Source organism: Fringilla coelebs (assembly GCF_963513975.1).
Source record: "Fringilla coelebs genome assembly, chromosome: 18".
Lineage (NCBI taxonomy): Eukaryota > Metazoa > Chordata > Aves > Passeriformes > Fringillidae > Fringilla > Fringilla coelebs.
In genome coordinates, this window is record NC_140044.1 from 8,329,640 (window position 1) to 8,348,292 (window position 18,653).

Genomic DNA, 18,653 nt, shown 5'->3' on the forward strand with positions numbered 1-18,653 from the left:
CTAGGCTTGTACCTCCTGCTGCAAAATAAGCATAAGGACAAGAGAATAAAGAGAAATATCTTTCAAGCTTCCCCTCTGATTCCTGGCAGATTTCTTTTGTCTTTTTGAGCAGAGTAGCCGAGTGGCTGAATACACATGCTGTATGTGTCTGATGTGCTTTCTACGGTTTTGTTCCTGCTAATGACTGCAGGTTTATCAATTTTTCTTTTGCATTTTTGCTTCCTTGAATCAAGAGGAGAGGGGCCTTAGGCCTTTCCTAAGGCTGCTGTTGCCTCTCTCTCCACTGTGTGCTCATTCTGTCTGATAGGCCCAAGTGTGTCAGCTTGGCAGCGTTCCCAGGCACCATCAGCATTACAACATTCCTGGAGTCGGGGCTGGGTTAGCACAAAGCATTGACAAATTCTGTGTATTTAGTTTTGTTCTCATGCTGTTCTTCATAGGGATTAGGATTTATTTTTTTTTAAGAGAATAATATTAGAGCAGAGCAGTCACACAATGAGCATAAATGTTAATGGCTGACAATCCTCACATTTACTGCTTAGGGGAATCAAAATTTGGATGTTTGTGTGCTGGGGGTGATATCTCAGAGCAAGACAGGCCTCTAGGTGTTCAATTAGAAAGAAATCTATCTTGAATGGTTTGCACTATTGAAACTGATGCAAGTATTCACTGAATGTCATGAATTTCCAGTGTGTTCCTGCTGCTGTAGTGGGCTGTATGATTCCCTTTATAGCAGCACTCTGCTCAGTTTCTGCTTCATTCCTAAAACAGAACAAATGGTCAGTGTATCCACGAGCCTTCCTGCTCCCTGCCCTGAAAAACATTGCAAAATCTAAAAAGAGAAAATGCTTCCAGCTGGGACTCCAGAATTCCTTATGAGATGATAATTTATACTCTGGGCTGTTAATCTGCTGTTGCAGCCTGAAATGCAGAGACACAGAAGTGTAAGCACAGCAGTTCCCTGTGACAATGCTATCTCAAGGAATAATCTGAATGCAGAATGGGACAATGCAGAGCAGGATGACTAATTTTACTGAGTGGCACAGTTATGAGTCACGTCGGCTCTCAGGCAGTGAGGTTTGTGTGGTAAAGTAGTTATATCGTGAGAGGTGCTGTATGGAGGTAAGGGAGGGCACTAGGTTTTGTTGTGGTGATTGTTTCTGGGATTATTGGCACTCGACTAAACGTGACATGCATATTCTGTTGGCAACTGTCGTAGATTTGTGGAAGAGGTCTTTTTATAGTTGGCTTTGCACAATCTGAGATCCTGCATGTTGTACCGGAAGAATGTTTATTTTTCTTTGGTTATTCTATCTCATTATTTAATAATTATTGTTTCAATGTTAAGCGTCTCCCTCTACACCTTCCCTTGTTTTTTTTTTTTTTTTTGGCTTTTGTTTAATAAATAATTATTTGATATTCAATATGCTTGAGAATCACCCTTTCAACTGCAATTTCCGTTGCAATCTTCATGGCTACAGAACAATAATACAGAGCTAAATCACAGAAATGCAAAATTTTTAACAATAATGCAAAGGCATGTTGGAGGCTTTCTAAAAATTTAACCTTTAAGATCTTCATCTGGAGTTAAGAATTCCTTCTTGGCACAACGATAAATCCTCCCACTTTCACTGCATTAGGGAAAAGCAAGGAATCACATTTTTAATCAAAAGCTTGGAAACCGGCCCGAGATCAAACCGCTTGCTTACACCCTCCTTTCTCATTTTGCTTCATTTGCAGCGTTTTCGCAGGAGATAAAAAAAAAAAGGTAAAGCAAAAACATCTGAGAAGCTGTGCGGATGTTTTCACGGGGGCAGACTGATCGCCACGTAGAGAAATGCGCGTTTCCAGGGCCTGCGCTGCGTCTCAGAGTGCTAGAGGGTTAACGGACAGGAAGCTGCAGTTGCAGCCGCTCCTAAGGAAGTCAGTTTGTGTCTAACAGCCCGGCCAGGCCGAAAGGTGGGGGCCGGGGGGGACTGGAGAGCTCAGGGCCTGGGCTGACGTGGATATTTTTAGTTTTGCTCTGCAGCATTTCGAACGCAGGGAGGGCCTGCACCAAGTGGTAGCGACGCTCTGTGATAAAGTGATTTCAATTCTGGAATGCTTTTGTGGGGAAAGGAGGCATGAGTGTTGCTGTTTAAGGTTCCCTTCTCCTGTTAAGACTCAGCATACCGTGATGTCTAGAGAAATCACACTGTAGGTACATGGTTGCAGGTTCATATATTTAAATTCTGGAGCAGGAGAACCCTTCTCTGAATCCTGAGTTATTAATTCCAGTCCCTCCTGTGCACATGCACTTTGGGTAAGTTTTGCTCTCTGCCTGTGGCCTCGCTTTCCCGGCCAACAGAGCCCCGGCCAAGCGAATTTCGCTTTCCGTGCAAACAAAAGAACAGCTCCGGCGACCTGGGCAAACTCTGCCTCCTTCGCGTTCAGAACACCCAGCTGCCTTCAACAACCGGCACGCTGGGGCACATTGGCCGGGGCAGGCGGTGTACGGGCGCCGGCCCGAGGCGGGCGGTGCGCGGCCGGGGCCGGGCCGGCGCGGGGCCGGCGGTGGCGAGCGCAGCCGGGCCTAGCGCGCCGGCCTGCTCCGAGCCCGGGATGGCTCCTGCTCCCGGAGCCGCACAAAGATAATCGCTCAGGAAGTGTCTCAGCCAATCCCCTGGCGCTTTACATGCGGATTTGCCGGGGCAGCCAATCCGGGGGCGGCTTTCATGGGGAAGACAGATCATCAAGCCCAAGTGCCAAGCCCTCCCTGCCCGAGTACTGAGAGCCTGTCCTCCATGTTTTATAAGTATTGACATAACACTGTGTTAACAATGCATCCACAGAGGTAAGCCTTGCTTTTTACATTGCTTTTTCTCTAAGACCTATGAGTTGTGGGTTGAGAGTGTGATTCTCTGTGATTTCTCGTGCAAAACTCACACCACAGCACTTATATTAAGTTGGAACTGTTTAAATTTGCTTTCTTGGGTCACATGGTTAGTAGCCATTAGCCACAGCTTTATTTTACAGTCTGGCAAAGCCTTGGCATGCCTACTTCTTCACAGGAGGATGGTGTTTTTAGAGTTTATCAAGATCCTGGTATTCCAAAGGAGGTTTCTGTCTCTGAGCAGTTTGCCAGCACTATTGTCTGTTGTGTCACATGCCTGCTGGAGAGAAAATGGAAGCTAGGGAGCAGATGCATTTAACTGCCCTACAGGGAGTCAAGCAGGGATAATGGCAGACAGAGGAACAGGCAAGTTTACCTTTCTAAACAGTGAATGGAACAGCTAAGATAAGTTATCTCTGAGAAAATATGGGATTTTTAAAAACCTAGTCATCAGCAAAAAGTGCTAATGGCAGATTGTAGATATTGGGCCTAGGTGGTGGTGTGCTGTTGCATCATGTTTTTTATGCAGCTTATCTTAACTTAAAATGATTATTGAACCTTTTTTCTTGCAGGAGTAGTTAATACAACGCTTTTCTCTTTCTGAGGGACAATGTATGGTTAATATTTTGTTCCTTTAAAAGGGAGTTTTTATGCTGCAGATTTTGGAAATGGAGTGCTGCTCAGTAAAACGCAGCAGTGCATCTGTTTACAAATCTGATGCTTTATGGAAAATGTTTTTGAACTGTTAGCTTTCTTGTTTTGCATAGTTCAAATAAACTAATGCAACTTTTATCTGTGCCTTTTTGTTTTACATTGTATCAGCCACAGTTCTGTGTTGTGGAGTCCAGAAGATATAAAATCATGTGTGGTTCATGACAGTAGTACATGTTGTTCGTTCTTGGGGTTTTTTTTCCCTTTTATTTTTTTAAACTTTTGGTTAAATGCTACGTAATTATTTCAAGAAATTCCTTTTTGATCAATTCCCAAATCTGCCAGCCTGTTGTATCTCCTTAACTGGAAAAATGAGATGGGTGCTTGAACAGTTGGTAAGTAAGCAGCATGCTACTCTCTGAACATTTTTAATACTTTTCCAAACATTTTGTTTTTACTGGGTCAGTCAGTGCAGTAGATGAAGTGATGTTAGTGGTTAGTCATGTAAAAGATCAGATTTGCTTAGCGTCCATTTTAAGGGACTTGTACATGTAAACTGCTCTATTTGATTGCACTGTTTTTCTGATAATTTGTCTCTAAATTTTGAAGCTTTTACTTCCTGTTTACCTTAGGCCAGTGAAAAATATTCTACTTGCTGTTTGTTCCTAGACCATGAATTACCATGTTTGCAGGGTAAAGCGCGTTTTCACCGTTCCTTGGGCTTTTCGGGTGTGATGAAAGTGCTAGTGCTCAGCAATGAAGTGACCTTATGAAGTACAGTAAATAACACTTAATGAGCATATGTTTCTGATACTATGCAAAGTATAACCTCAGACAAGCTTGCTTGGTTTATAACTAATTTAGAAACATTTTGTGCTCTTTATAAAGATTTTAATTGTAGCGCCTGCATGCTTATTTGAACAAGCTGTTTTTCAGTGATCACCAGGGCTGTTACAAAAGCAGAGGAAGGATGCTCTTTTGTGCTTTTAATGTAATTTTTGCACTTGTTTTAACAGTCCATACACATTCATTATTTTAGGAAAGAACTGAAAGCTAGGCTGGCTTTGCAAATAAATGACTGTGCTTAGGCACAGTGCATGCAAACTTTTATAGACCCTTGCCATGTATTTGGTAACGTTCTTTTAACATAGCAATTTACCCCTAGTTACTTGTTTACCAGTATGAGTACCTTACTTTGAATATCTCACTGGTTAAGCTTTCCTTCACCCCCCCCCCCCCCCCCAAAGTTCCCGTTCCCCCCCCCAGTCCCCTGTGATTAGATTATAAGAATGTCTAGTTCAATTTGAAACCTGAAATACTGCTGGGGTACCTCTGCATTTCATGTGATAGTATTTTTGTGTGCAGTTTTAATGCACTTTTCAGCATACATGAAAGTGCTGACATAGCTAAGAAGTTATTCTGGTTTTTGTTCTTCAGTTGCTAAAAAACAGAAATTACATTTGGACACAATTTTCCTAGTAGTAGTTTATACATGTGAGCAGTTTACTTTCAGTCTTTTAAGAGTGAACAACATAATATTTGTTTAATGTGAGGAAGCAGGGGTAAGTGATCTGCAATCAGAAAGCTTGTATTAAAATGGCTCCCACAGGTTTTGTTAAACCAGGATCTGTTTCAAATCTGCACCTCCAGACACGCTGCTGACAGTGAAGCGCATTTGTGTGAGCTGCCCTCGTGCATGTAATGAAACGGAGCATCGTGAGTCTGTTAAAAGTTCACTATTTTCAATCACTGGGGTGTAATTCTTTTATAGTTCACAAAAAACAAATGTCTGCATTGCAGCAAGATGTCTGAGGCAAGGTAGAGACAGCAGCGTTGTGCCTCGGCTCAGCCCAATGGCGCTGCTCCGCCAGCGCCGGAGCCAATTGCCGCAGCAGGCAGGTTAAAGATTGACAATTGCAGTGGCAAGGCTGAGAAAGGCCTTCTGGAAATTTCTGCCATCTTTGTTCCATCTAAGCAAAGCAAATTCAGCCAGGCTGAAGGATTTCAGATGTATATATTTGTTGGTGCTTTGTCAAGGTACAGTGTTATCACTCGCTTCCCTAGGTTGCGTAATAAGCTGTTTTTTCTGTTCAGGGCAGATGGAATGTGGGTTTTTGTTTTAAGTGACAGATGCAGGGAAAAAAGCACGTATGCTTTCTCCCCAAGATTTTGCTGGCCTGGATCTTGTTACAATCACAATTAGACAGGACATGTATGAAGCAATACAGCTGAGGTTTATTCAGCTTGGAGCAAATGGCCATTATTCTGATTATAACTAGCAGTTAATCGTATAATTACACTGTAAGTTTTCTGGCTACTAGAGAGTAATTTGAATTGCTCAGGATGAATATGATTAGGCATTATTATTTAGTGCCAACATCCAGTTACTTTTGTAATTAACTGGACAAAGAATGGAGTGGGGGGAAAACAAAGGAGTGCTCTGGATTATAAATCATGGTGAAAACAGAAGCTTTTTAAAAGCTACATGCCTTTTTCATTCTTTGCAGGCAAACTGTTTTACTTGGAAGCTCAGTAGTGCTAGGGAAAAGCTGAGTAATTTCTTTAAACAAATGACACTACTTAACATATTGGAAATGAAAAAAATGCGGAGTATAAACCACTCCAAATGTAACAGTCACCCCCCCCTCGCAGTAGGTAGGAGTATGAAATGTAGCAGAAAACCTACATTGCTACTAAGGGAGCATGTAATGAAAGGAACTTCATGCTCAAAAACAAGAAATAGATAGATTACATTACAAATTTAGCCCTTCATATCATGTCCACAAACTTCAGCTGGCTCGTCTTCCTGAGCTGTCTTCCATTTTGTGATATCACTTTTGCTTGAGGTTTTTGTTGTTGTTTTGTTTTGTTTCTGGTTTTGTTGCTTTGTTTCTCCTGTTCTGCCTTGCTTTCCAGTGTATTGTGTTGTGTCACTTCCCAGCTACTGTGCATCCAGTAGCTGCAAAGTGATAGCTGGTGGTCAGTTTTCCATATGGTGGTACTACTCCAGCATAATTGGTTAAAGGGAGATAAATCTCAGTAGAAGCTCTCCTCTGTCTGAAATTCAGGTATTAATTTGAATTTTCTAAATATCTTGAAAGCTGAACAAAACCTTTGCCCATATGAAATGGAGTAGACAGCAGTTTTCAAATGTTGTTATTTGTGGATCCCCAGTATTTTTCCCATGGGCACATGAATCCCATTAGAGTGACTTTAAGCCTGTTAGACTAGGTTTGATTTACTTGGTTATTGTCTGCAAACCCCTTTGTGGTGGTACACTGGCTTTGAGGGGTCTGCAGACTGGAAACCAGCACAGTAGGCCGTCAAGCTTGGCCCCTTAAATTGTATTCAGAAAGTAATTTAAATACATTTGTTAATAAACATGTCTTGTGTTCATGGGTTAAAGACTAATTTAGCCATAGCTACATAGGAAGTGAGTTTCATGTATTTGGTAGTTGTCTGTCATTCTCATGTTAACCCTTTATTGCCTGTTGTCAGAGCATCTGTGTTTCACACTGTGAGGTTAAAACCATGCTGTAACAGGATGTTACCATTCTTAATTCAGCTGATATAAACCTTTACTTTCAAGCATGATTGTTCTCAAATTATATTTGTAGCATCTAAAATCTGTAGCTATTTGGTTGCCTTGCTTGGGCCTCAGCTGTATAGTTTATAGGCTTAAAGATGACTGTGTGACACCGAGGATCCCCCTCCCTCCCCTGATTTTTCTCTTTTATGCAGCTATTTTGAATGGACACCGAATAAGAGTAAGGTTTTAAAAAGAACTGAAATGTTCTTTAAATGAAAAATAGTTACTTTGCTTGTTATCACAGGTAACCAGCTTAAACATTGCTATACATAGATATCTGAATGAGCCTTTTGTGTATATTAATTACTTAATACAGAGTCTTATTTACTTAATACACAGGGAGCACTTTGCAGGGAATTCTGCAAAAGGAAATGCAAAACATGAGGTGCTCACACTGGAGGGTGAAGCTAAAATTGAGTGATTTCCTTAGTAACCTGTGACTTCACAAATCTCCCTATCTTGTGCCTTTTTAGTTAAACGTTCAGATGTCAGGCGTCCTTTGGTCCTTCTTTACCATTTCTGATATTTAGATGCTGGCTTTGAATCTTGCCCTGCTGTGTAAACAGGAGCTGCTGGTATTGAACAAAGTGCTACCATTTTAGCTCCAGAGCAGGAGTGAGGCAGTGCAGTGCTGGCAGACGCCATTTTAAGAGCCCTGCATAAATAGCATAGCTACCGATGAGTAAGAGACTGTTATAGGTGAGTGCTCATACAAAGCTGCTATTTATTCAGCAATGGCATGCAAATAGTGGTTTTTGGTTTTAAATCTTTTATTGAATGCAGTTTTTTTTGGAATCATTATTTAGAATTGCTGCTCACAAATGTGGTGCATGAGAGGCAGGAATTATCTTAAAGATAAAATTCAGTTTTAGTGCTTATAGTCTTTAATCAGTTTTGTTTTGTTTTGTTTTCTGTTAATTAAAAGGAAAAATGAATCCAGAAATATGTAGTTCTTGATCTGAAATTCATGTGTTATTCCCTGATGTAGATCTAGATTGTGTATGTGGGCATTAGCTGTTTCGAGTGGTTTTCCATATCTGTCAGTTTTTCTTGGTTAAATGTCAAGGTGCAGTAGTTCATGTGCAACTTTTAATTGCTCTTTGTAGTTACTATGGATTAGAGCAGCTTATATATTCTTGTATATGTACATTTTCTCAGGTAAGTACTACTATTAGTAAAGGAGGGATTTTCCTAAAAAGAAAAGTCAGTATATAATTCAGGGATGTGAAATTTGAAAGCCTGAATTTTATATTAAAAAAACCCCACCCTTTCTTCAGTTTGGTAGAGAACATATTTAAAAATTAGGCAGTTGAGTTATTTTTCCATTTTTTCCTAAGTAACAATAAATTTTGTATGTTTGCAATCTTTTTTTTTTTTCTTTCTGTGCCCAACTCTTACCAAAGGGATAACCTTCTACCCTTATTCAGACATGCTAAACTAGTTTGTATGAAACCAATTAGCTTAACATTTTAGAAAACAAACTTTTGTTGTTGTTTTTGCAAGTTTTGTCAATATGAGTAGGGAAGTTTTAAATGATTAATTGGTTTTCTGGTCATTTGACAGGGAAACTGGCAAAGCTTAAATTTCAGTTGTGTTCTTAAAACGTGTTTCTCTGTGTTCATTCATCTTAATGAGGAAATAAAAGTAGCTTTCAGAATTACATAAGCTATTTGTTGTATTCATTTAGGTACTTAATTGAGTATATTCCAGTATCATTTCTGATCTGCAGTCTCAGAGCATCCCATTCATACATGCATGACAGTAACACATGCTGCCTGAAATAGCTGCTCTGAGCCCTGCAAAAGTAAATTCTCAAAATAAAACTCTCAAGAATAATCTACTTGACCACACAGTTATTGTTTGCATGGAATGAAATACTTGTTTTTAATTATTTTGCTGCTGGTCTTAATTTTAATTTTTTTAAAATTGTGGTAGTAGCAAGGTAACTGATTAAGAACCTGTTTTTCTTGAATTATTTAATTGGAAATCTTTTACTAATATCTTTATTTGGAAGTTTGTGCTTTATAAAGCATTTTCAGAATTTTCCTTGTATTGGTGGAGCTGGCAAAGGTGAAAAGATGTCAGCTTTAGAAAAGTTACTGTAAACTTGCTATGAATTGCTGGGATGTATTTATAAACTTGAATCTCAAAGATGACCACTGCAGTAATCTCTGCCAACATTCCAACAATGTCATGCTGTGGAAGTCATTATACATAACAGCAAATAAAGCAATGGGAGATGCTTTTGAAGAGCTGTAAATGTTCAGTGTCTTTTATAGCTGTGTCTAACAACTTTTTATTTAACTGTTCCTCCCCAACATTGGGATTTTTTTTTCAGAACAGTTTCGTGGTTTTCTTGTATACTGAAATGTTTGTGCCCTTTAAAGATTAACTAATTGCAGAGAATATGGAGATGCCTCTTCCTCTGAGGCTCAGGTTTCATAGTGTAGTAGGTAATTGCTGGATTTTGTGTGAGTAGGGAAATGTGCTCCTCCACTGCTGAGTAAAGTGAAGAACCTTGCTATCAAGTGGAGAATGCAGTTTTGACTGCTCATTTATACTTAAAATCTTTAGGAAGGCTATTTTCAGGCATCCTTTTTGTGATATGTGCATCCCTGCCCGTGGCAGGGGTTGGAACTAAATCATCTTTAAGGTCCTGTCCAAGGCAAGCCATTGTATCATTCCATGATTCTTTGTTTCAAGATTTTGCAAGATACTTTGTTCACTTTACAAGTGTTTCTGAAGAATCTTTTTCTTCTTTATAGCACCATTGCAAGAGCGATTTAAAGGGTGATGGAGGAAACTGACTCAGTTTCCTAAAACGTGCTCATTATATGAGTGGAACACATTCTGAGCTGAAAAACCCTGCTGTGCTGTCTCTAATGGGTAGGAGTCCTGCCCTGCAGTGCTGGGTTTGGGCCCAGGGGCCCAGAACATCCTCAGTTAGTCTGAAACATCTCCTGGTGCTTTGGTCAGGGAGGTGGGAGCAGTTCCTGCTATGGTGTTGCCATATGGATCCATCACTCCCATTTCTCAGCCAGGGTTCATGCACAACTCTCTGGATGGTAATAATGATTTGTGCCAACTACTGTCTCTTTCATGTTGTACCATGTTCCCCTGAGGTGGTGTTTTAAACAAAATGACCTGATAGATTTGGATGAGTCTGGAATATTATGATTGCTTTAATGTCACTTAAATGTGAGCTGCTAAAAGGGTGGCACCCGTTTCTCCCTGTGTGGTTCTCTCCCATTTTCTGCATGTCCAACTGCACAATGAGTTACATTCCAGAACTGATTTGGATAATGTGGCCATCATTTCTGGAACAAGAAGTTAAGGAATGGGGAAACCATTCCTTTTAGTAGCACCCTATGTAAAATGAGCATAAGTGTTCAACCTGAGTCTTGTAAAGCCTTGTCCATCCTACTCTGTGTCTGGAACTGGATCTGTTTTTAGAAGCAGTTAATGTGCACTGCCAGATTACTCCAGTCTTACAGAATTACTGGGCATGAATACGTATTTACCTGTATGAGTTATTGATCATATATTCATGATGTTTTTAAAATATGGGGTTTGTTACAGTTTGGCAATACTGAAATAGGATTTTATAGAGAGGAAGGGGAAGGAAAAACCTCCAATGCAGCATTGGAAGAGAACAATGAACCCATCCCATGAGCCCTTCCCTTTGCTTAGGAGAGGAACAGGCAAAGGCAAGTGGTGCATGAAATGTTTTGGTGTCTGCAGGCCACTGCCAGCTCCTCTTTGCTGAGGCCCCTGGGAAAGGGTGTAACAAATGTGCAGAATAATTGATCTGCCCATGCATAGTAAATGTGTGAGCATTGTAGTATGGTTGGCTGTGTTGTGCATTTAATCTGCCCATGCAAAATAAATCTGAGAAGCATTGTGTTACAGTCAACTGTGCTACACATTTACCATAATTCTGGTCACATGGGTGCCTTGACTTGCTCCTGAAATGATCAGAGTAGTTCATGAACTGGGAGGTAGATGCTGGTAGAAGAGAACTTCCCTTCAGTGTTTTACAACTTTAAAGAGCTTCTTTTGTAAATTATTTCTATATCCAAATGACAAAGAATAATGATGTCTGGCATTTGGGGTACTTCTCAGCTTTGGGTTTTCCGTACATTGAGCTTGGTTAATTTGTATATAAAATTTCTGCTGACATAACTGTACTGTTTAGAACTGTGAAAGGAACTGCAACCCAACTCCCCAGTAGCTCAGAGTTGATTACAAGTAGTTTTGTCAAATAGCAAACTGAAAAATCCTTCTGCTATGAAGTTTTACTTTGTTCAGGAATCTCTTTTAACTTACACCTGTAACAAAAGTCTTGCTAATGTAAACTGTTTGTCAGGCTGAAGAGTTTCTCTGGTGTAAATGTAACCAAGTCCTCACTGTTGTTTCCGAGCTCTGATGAGATGTCTCAGGCAGATTTATACACAGTGGCTAAGGCAAAGGTCTCCTGCTGACCTCTTGGCCCTGTCCCTGGAGCTGGGGTGGCTGAACCTCAGCCTGCTCCATAGCAGCAGAAATTCGTAATCTGCCATATCAGTGCAAACTGCTATCAGCAACAACTTCCATTAACAGACTGAAGGGTAAACTGTCCCTGTACAGGAGAGGATCTACATCCCTCATGGCTCCTGTGCTCTGGTGGACATTGCAATACCTGCCTGAAGCTCCAGAACCCCATTTGTCCATCATTTTGAATTTGGGTTTGCTTCAACATCGTGTGTTTTCTTTTCCCTTTCATCTAGGGTAGTCACATCTTCAAAACTGCTCTGTAACTCTGTGTTCATTATATTCGTTTATCCTCTCCCTTCCATCTTCCTTCCCCAAAGTGACTTAACAAGCCAAATTGATTGAGTTGTTTTCTTGAATGGCATCACTTTAGAATATCATAAGTAGAATATCAGAAAGTCAGATGTACTTTGTAATAATTTAATCCTTCCTGGAGCAAATGAAAAATGACTGTGTAAGATTGAATGGTAGCAGCTCTACACTGTTTACTCTTTACAGTTAATAATTGGTGGAATTGTATTGCCAATAAATTATAAATATTCAGTTTTCTGTTATATACTCTAGTTCCAAAATACTTTAAATTATTTATTTAATTGTTTTAAAAATTACATTTTACCTTCTAATTTTGCAAGTTGTTCTGTGTTGCTAAGTCTGTTACTTCAGCTAATCTGTTCACGAATGCTGATGAGCATTTAAATGTTGGCAGGCCTCTGTCCACATGGTTTATATGAGATTGGAAGCTGCAAGGAACAGAATTCCTGTTTGTCTGTCACACGCACACAGTTCGTATATACATTGCCATAATCTTCAGTACATGTTACAAGACTGTCTTTGGTACAAAAATGTAATTTTTGTGCTTGGTAACTTGCCGCATATGTGTGTACCTGGATTGTTTCTCTCTGGGGTTTGATCAATGTATCAAATGTAGCTCTGGCAAACAGCAAACCTTTCATTCCATTAGAAATTTTAATGTAGTTGTGTTTGACAGTGTTGGGTTGAATTTAATGGATAGAACTTAGTCATGGGATTAATACAGTCCATAAAGTATTCTAATTCTCCTTTTTGAATCCTGCAGCTTGGCTGAAGAGGAAATAAAGGCAGAGCAGGAGGTGGTGGAGGGGATGGACATCTCCACTCGATCCAAAGGTGAGTAAGAGGAATATTTCAATTAGGTTCTACAGCACAGTTATTTGTAAACCAGAGTGGTGAAGATGTGTCATCTACCATGAAGCTACTCTTGAGTGGAGACTCAAAATTCACTGTATTTTTTACAATGATTTGTGTATGTTAGGAAGCATTTTAATTTTTCCTTGGTTTTCATTATGTATCGACTCTACACACAGATATTTCAGTGTTATTTCAGGTTTATGAATAGCTATGGTTAAATTACCAAAAACCAGCAACCTCTTGTATCACTTATCATGGCTTCCTTTAAAGTAGTACTTCTAGGTTGGCAAGACAGGAGAAAGTAGTAGTAGCAGCAAAACTATTAAGGTAGTATTTCCTATTGTAATGAATTACCTTTTTTCTAAGAATTAAGAATCACAGTCACATTTCTGTTTCCACAGAAATTAGTCCCCTGAGCAGTATGTATTTCATGGACATTCATTCCTGTCCATCTCCTTTTGTACTTGCAGCTGAGCTTACTGAAAGCCATTTCTCTAAAACAGCAGTAATAGTTACTACCATTCTTTTAAAGTTCTGGCACATACCCAGTTACTCTTCACATTCTTACAGCAGGCCTCACAAGTCTGCTTAACTCTGAATGTGCAGGTGGGATTGTCTTGAAGGCATGGCACAGATCATCTGCATGTTTTTTGATAAGGAAGCTTGGCTGGATAACATGCTTATAAAATTGGATTCAGGTCTTATTTGTACTAACAGTAAATTTCTTGTTTCAGGTGTGGTATGGTTAGGTGAGGTGGTACATGTGATCTGACACCTCAGAAGAGATACACTTGCTCCTTTTGTCCGTTCTCCCTGTCTTTTTCTCCCTTCTCTCTTTCTGATCTTGTATGTCAGTCTCCACCACTGGACTGCTTTCAATATTTACTTCTCTTTGTATTTCAGTTTTCTAAGCCAGCAGAAAGTAAATGTTTTTGTTGCTTTAATGATTGCTATTGTCTGGGGTGAGCTCCCAGCTCTGCACTCCACCACTTATTTCCTTTGTGGTGCTTGTCACCCCAGCCACTTGAACTTTCTAACCAACTTAGAAGCTGAAACATTTTTCTGCTGTTGTAGTGACCAGTTTGTTTGTGAAAGAGTTTGATAACATAAGAACTTGGTGTAACAGACAATGGGGGTTATTAGATACATTTAGCTGCCCATGAAATCTCATCTTTATTTCTCCTTAGAAACCCTGGCCCACTTTCTAGTACTAATAAAGAGTTCTGCATGCCTCGACTGAGATAAAACATTACTTATGTCACTCTGACATAATTAATGTCTAAAAGACACTTAAAATCTGATATCTACTTATGTAGATGTTTACATTTTGGTTCTGGTGCTTTAATCAGCCACAAACAGGTGTATGGGCCATACAAAAAGTTTCCATTTCCTCGTGGTAGTCCTAGTGCTGCCCTGACCTCAGGATATGTTTTTTCAGTGAATTAAGCCCACAGAAAACTTTTTTGTTTGGCAGGGTTAAGATGAAGCTTTTTAGGACAGCGAGCTGAGTTAATATCATGGTTATTGAAGAGTTCAGTCTGTCATGTCCCAGTCTTCTCACAAACATGATCTTGTACCTTCCCTTGCACTGTGGGCTCTTAACAATTAGAAGTGGTCAGTTCAGAGGGATTTAACCTGGCAGAGGTTAAGAGAGACAGGTTTTCATACTGTTTACTGTTGTTGCAGCTCCCTGAACCAGCTGATGCCAAAGCCAGTCTCACCACAGTGCTGGTTTAGGTTGACCCAAGCTGTCATTGTGTGGAAGCCACTGTCCATGCATAGATGTTCTCCTAGTGCTGTAAATAGCAGTGGGAGTGATGTAAATGGCATTTCTGTATCACCATAGTAGAGATAAAGCTTAGCAAGTGTTGAATCACTTCAGTAATAAGGGAATTGGTATTTGTTTAACTAGATACTGACTTGCTTTAGCTGGTTTGTTAAATTTAACATATATGTTGATAAAAGCCCTGCCAGCACCACTCCAAGGACAAGATTAACAACCACCCACCCCCAAGCCCTTACAGGCTTGTTTTTTTCCAGTGAAGAATGTGGGATATAAAGAACTCTTTAGACTTAACTGTAAACCATTTCTCTTTGTTGTATACCCAACCTAATCTGTAAATTAGTGATAGAACTCTATAATAGTTGAAAATACAGTTTCTCACAGAAAATAAAAGAATCATAAATGTCAGCTCCGAGAGCTGGCCACATTGCAGGCCTGGTGTAATGAATCTTTCTGAATTCTTGTTATTGGGACTGAAACAAGCGTCTCTGATAGTTCAGTGCAGTCTTTCTGCAGCAGAGAAGTCACAAACCAGAATTTCAAAACTGTTATTCTGCTCTGTGCAAGGCAGAAGAAGTGCAGGAAAGCTCTCAACTGGTGGGATGGTGGCAGCAATGTCTCCACTTGCAGCAATTAGCTTGTGCAGAGTTTTGCTTTGTGTGTTTTGGAAAGGGTATAGTTGAGGAAGTTGACCCTATCTAGGCAAAACTGGTGTGGAGCACAGAGCTCTTTGTGCTTTGTTTGGGTTTTTTGATGTGTGAGAAGCCTGTGCAGGAGATCAATCCACAGCACTGTACAACTTCAGCCTTGACCTGGAGCAGCAGATGTGCTGCAAGTCTGTAACCTGCTTGCCCAGCTATGGTTTGTACAGCTCATCTGAGGCTGTGTCTAAAGAAAGTTGTAGGGAAATAAATTTAATTGCTGTAATACCAATTAGCCTGATGCAGACCTCCTCATGATCATTCTTGTTTTGGTATAAGCAGTTTAATTGCTATAATTCAGTTGCAGTTCAGTTTAAGCTAAACTAAGCCATGCATTGTTTAATCTGTAACGTGGGTCTGAACGCAGCCTTTGAATTGGTCTGGGTAACATGGTGGTTTCAAAGCAGCCTGAGCTGGTCAAACTGCTCAGGGCAGCAGTTTTATCCACTTCCTTCCATACCTAAGCTGGCAGGAAACAAACTGAACCATAAAACATGAACAGTTTTCTTCTAGCTCAGTGTGCTGAAACAGCTTGGTGGACTGCCAGAAGTGGTGTAAGAGAGAAGGCAGGAATACACCAGTTGGGTGCAGGAAGTGTGGAGCTTTGTTAGCAAGCATTTAGACAGGGCTAGGCTGGAATGAAAGCAGAGCTAAAAGCCATCACTGACACTTCTTACTTTATATTGTGATAGCTGAAGCAAGTCTGTAGCTGGTCAGGGCTATGGAGTCCTACATGTTCAGCTGCATTTCTCTACCCTTCTCCTTTGCTGGCTGTAATGCTTCTGCTGTTGCACAGTCAGCTGTGTCAAGCAGCTGATCCAGCAGAAAATTGATCATTTTTTGTAGTACCAGATTTTGAATGAATCATGAACCAATTAACCCTCCTGTTACACACAAGTGCCTGTCTCCAAAAAGTTGTGGGGACAGATACCTAGTAAGGTGGGAAAGAGGAGTAGAGTTGCTCCAGCAGTTATAATTTAGATCTGCTTATAAGCTGTGCATGTGCAGCCTTGTTAAAGACATGGTTTTAAAACACACTGCTCTCTTGATGAGAACAAGAAAGCATAAGGCATCTGAGAGCTAGAAGTGGGAAATGACAGCTTAAAGAGAATCCAAAAACAGGAGTCCAAGATCCAAGGAGTCCAAAACTAGAAAATGGAGTGAACAGAGGATTGCTCTTTAGTGAAGGAGAGAGGCTGTGGATTACATGTTTACATTTTGTCCTTTGTATATCATAAATTAACATGTACAGCAGAAACATCTTATTATATTTCTGCTCCAGCCTTATGGACTACATTTTAACCTTGTTTATTAAATATTTCAGGATGGGGCTTGCAAGGTCTCTGGATAAATGTCTAAGCATTTCCAGGCTGTGGTTTCAGTGCAAATTCTGTCTTTGCTTGTACTTGTTCTCTTTGGATGGAATGAACTCTCCACTGGGTGTCTTCTTCCTATTAACCTGGAAGAATTTTTTTTTTCTTAATTCTCTCTGCTAGTTTAACTTAGCTGCTAACAGTAGCAAGCTGTGGTGGCAGATGGACTTCCATGTAGGTTTTCATGTATTTCAGCAGATACTGGAACCATTGCCTGTTTAGTGCCCAGTCAAAAGGAGCTCTTTAACTCTCTTCTTGCCATCATCAGTCACACATCTCTTACATTGCCTTTGCATCTCTGCTGGCTCTTAGGACTTGGGTGGAGAGGTTGTTTTCTACCTGTTTTTCTCACTGAACCAGATTACTGGGGAGTTGAGCAGATGTTGGACATTGCTGGGAGCAGCCTTGCCCCAGCAGGGACAGCTGGTCATTAGATGGTCTTAGCTTGGCATAAAGTCATGCTGAGGCCTTACTGCTTAATACGGAGAATTCTGACATTTGTAGGTTTGGGGGTTTTTTCAGGTTTGTGTTAAAGGCTTTGGTCTTAGGAGCTCCTCTCAGTGGTAAATTATTCAGATACAGTGAATATAAATACAAAAATGACTAATTAAATGGAATTCTGAGAATGCATGATACATTTTGTAACAGTTTCATAATAGTACATCTCTATCAGCTTTCTTTGTAGTGTTACCAAGTATTTAATCACACAGAGATGAGATTCTTACTCCAGTGTGAAGCTGAGACTCCTGCAGGGAACTGAAGTGCAGTCCTGGGCTTTTGTCTCTAGTGCAGAGCCCTTGCTATCAGCAGTCCCACCTTAGGAGGGCCTTGGGACAGCAAGTCCCCCACAGCCAGGCTCCAGCTTATCCTTGCCTTTCAGCTCTTACCTTGCAAGTTGTTGGGAAGTGTTTTTCTTTATCCCCCAAAGTCCTACAGTGAAGAAACAACTAACAGTGTCTTTTTGTACTTGTGTAAAACTGTAATGTGGCAGGAGTTCATCAGAATTTACACAACCACGGCTGACCTCTGTTATTTATTGCATTAAGTAACTGGATTGGGTTAATTACATCAGTTGAAGTTTCTGGAATGTAAACAGGGCTTTAGTGGTTGGTTGCAACTGCATCATGTTTCAAAACTCTGACAGAAAATTAAAATTCCTCAAAGCTGAGTGTAAGTTCTAACAGATTTATCTATGGTTTTATTAAGTTTTTAAGATATTTACCCTTGCTAAAGTATTACAGGTAATGGATTTGAAAAATCAGAAATCTTTTAACAACCATTCAGGATAATAAATTTAACTGGAAGGCTCCACATTTCTGGAAGGGGTGCCTAGAATTACATATGTAGATGTAATTTTACCATTGTTTCAGCCTGTAATTACTTTGATTGCATTTAGCTTAAGTTTTTTGATTGAAAAAATAACAAGAAGAAAGTACAGAAAGGAGGGCATAAGGGGGTGTCACTGTCAGTCTGTGGTACTGAGCAGTTTATGCTGTGCTCTTACAGTAAGGCATCTTGATGGTGCTTATTTTCAAGAAGAGTTATATTTAAATATCACAGGAAAAGCAAAGAAAACAACATCCTACTGTTACAGGTTTTCTGAGTTGGCACCTGCTTCTATTGAGAAAAGTGAGACTTCTCAGTTGTCAGGGATCCCTGCTATGGAGTGTTTACAGTGCAGCACTTTGCAATACACAGAGTATAAAAATATTTGATTGTGGTCTGTGTTCCATATGCTGCAGCAAGATAAGATCTCTGATGTAAATAATACACTTTTGTTTGTTTTTATAATTTTTTAAGCTAAACTATAGTAAGTCATTACCATAGTTATCTGCTTACAAAGTACATTGCCATCACATAAAGTTGGACTTACAAAGCAGTCATAAAGTGTGAGATGAAATTGCTTTAGGGTTTAAGTATGCTTTAGTCTATCCCCTGGGAGCAGTAGTTACTAATCCTTCAGTCACATGATGGCATACAGAAACAA

The 18,653-nt window shown here is 40.0% G+C and overlaps 1 protein-coding gene across 4 annotated transcripts in view; it reads left to right on the forward strand.

The window, feature by feature from the left end:
• Positions 1–2,748: 2,748 nt before the first annotated feature.
• ZMYND8 (zinc finger MYND-type containing 8) overlaps positions 2,749–18,653 on the forward strand; it is a 47,695-nt gene continuing 31,790 nt past the window's right edge. For all 4 annotated transcript variants that reach the window (XR_014616609.1, XM_084218069.1, XM_084218067.1 and 1 more), the window contains exons 1-2: positions 2,749–2,833; positions 12,718–12,788. Coding sequence is in view for 3 of the 4 variants with exons in the window: in XM_084218069.1 (XP_084074195.1) it covers positions 2,820–2,833; positions 12,718–12,788 (85 nt within the window). In the remaining variant the exon portion in view is untranslated. The remainder of the gene's footprint in view (positions 2,834–12,717; positions 12,789–18,653) is intronic.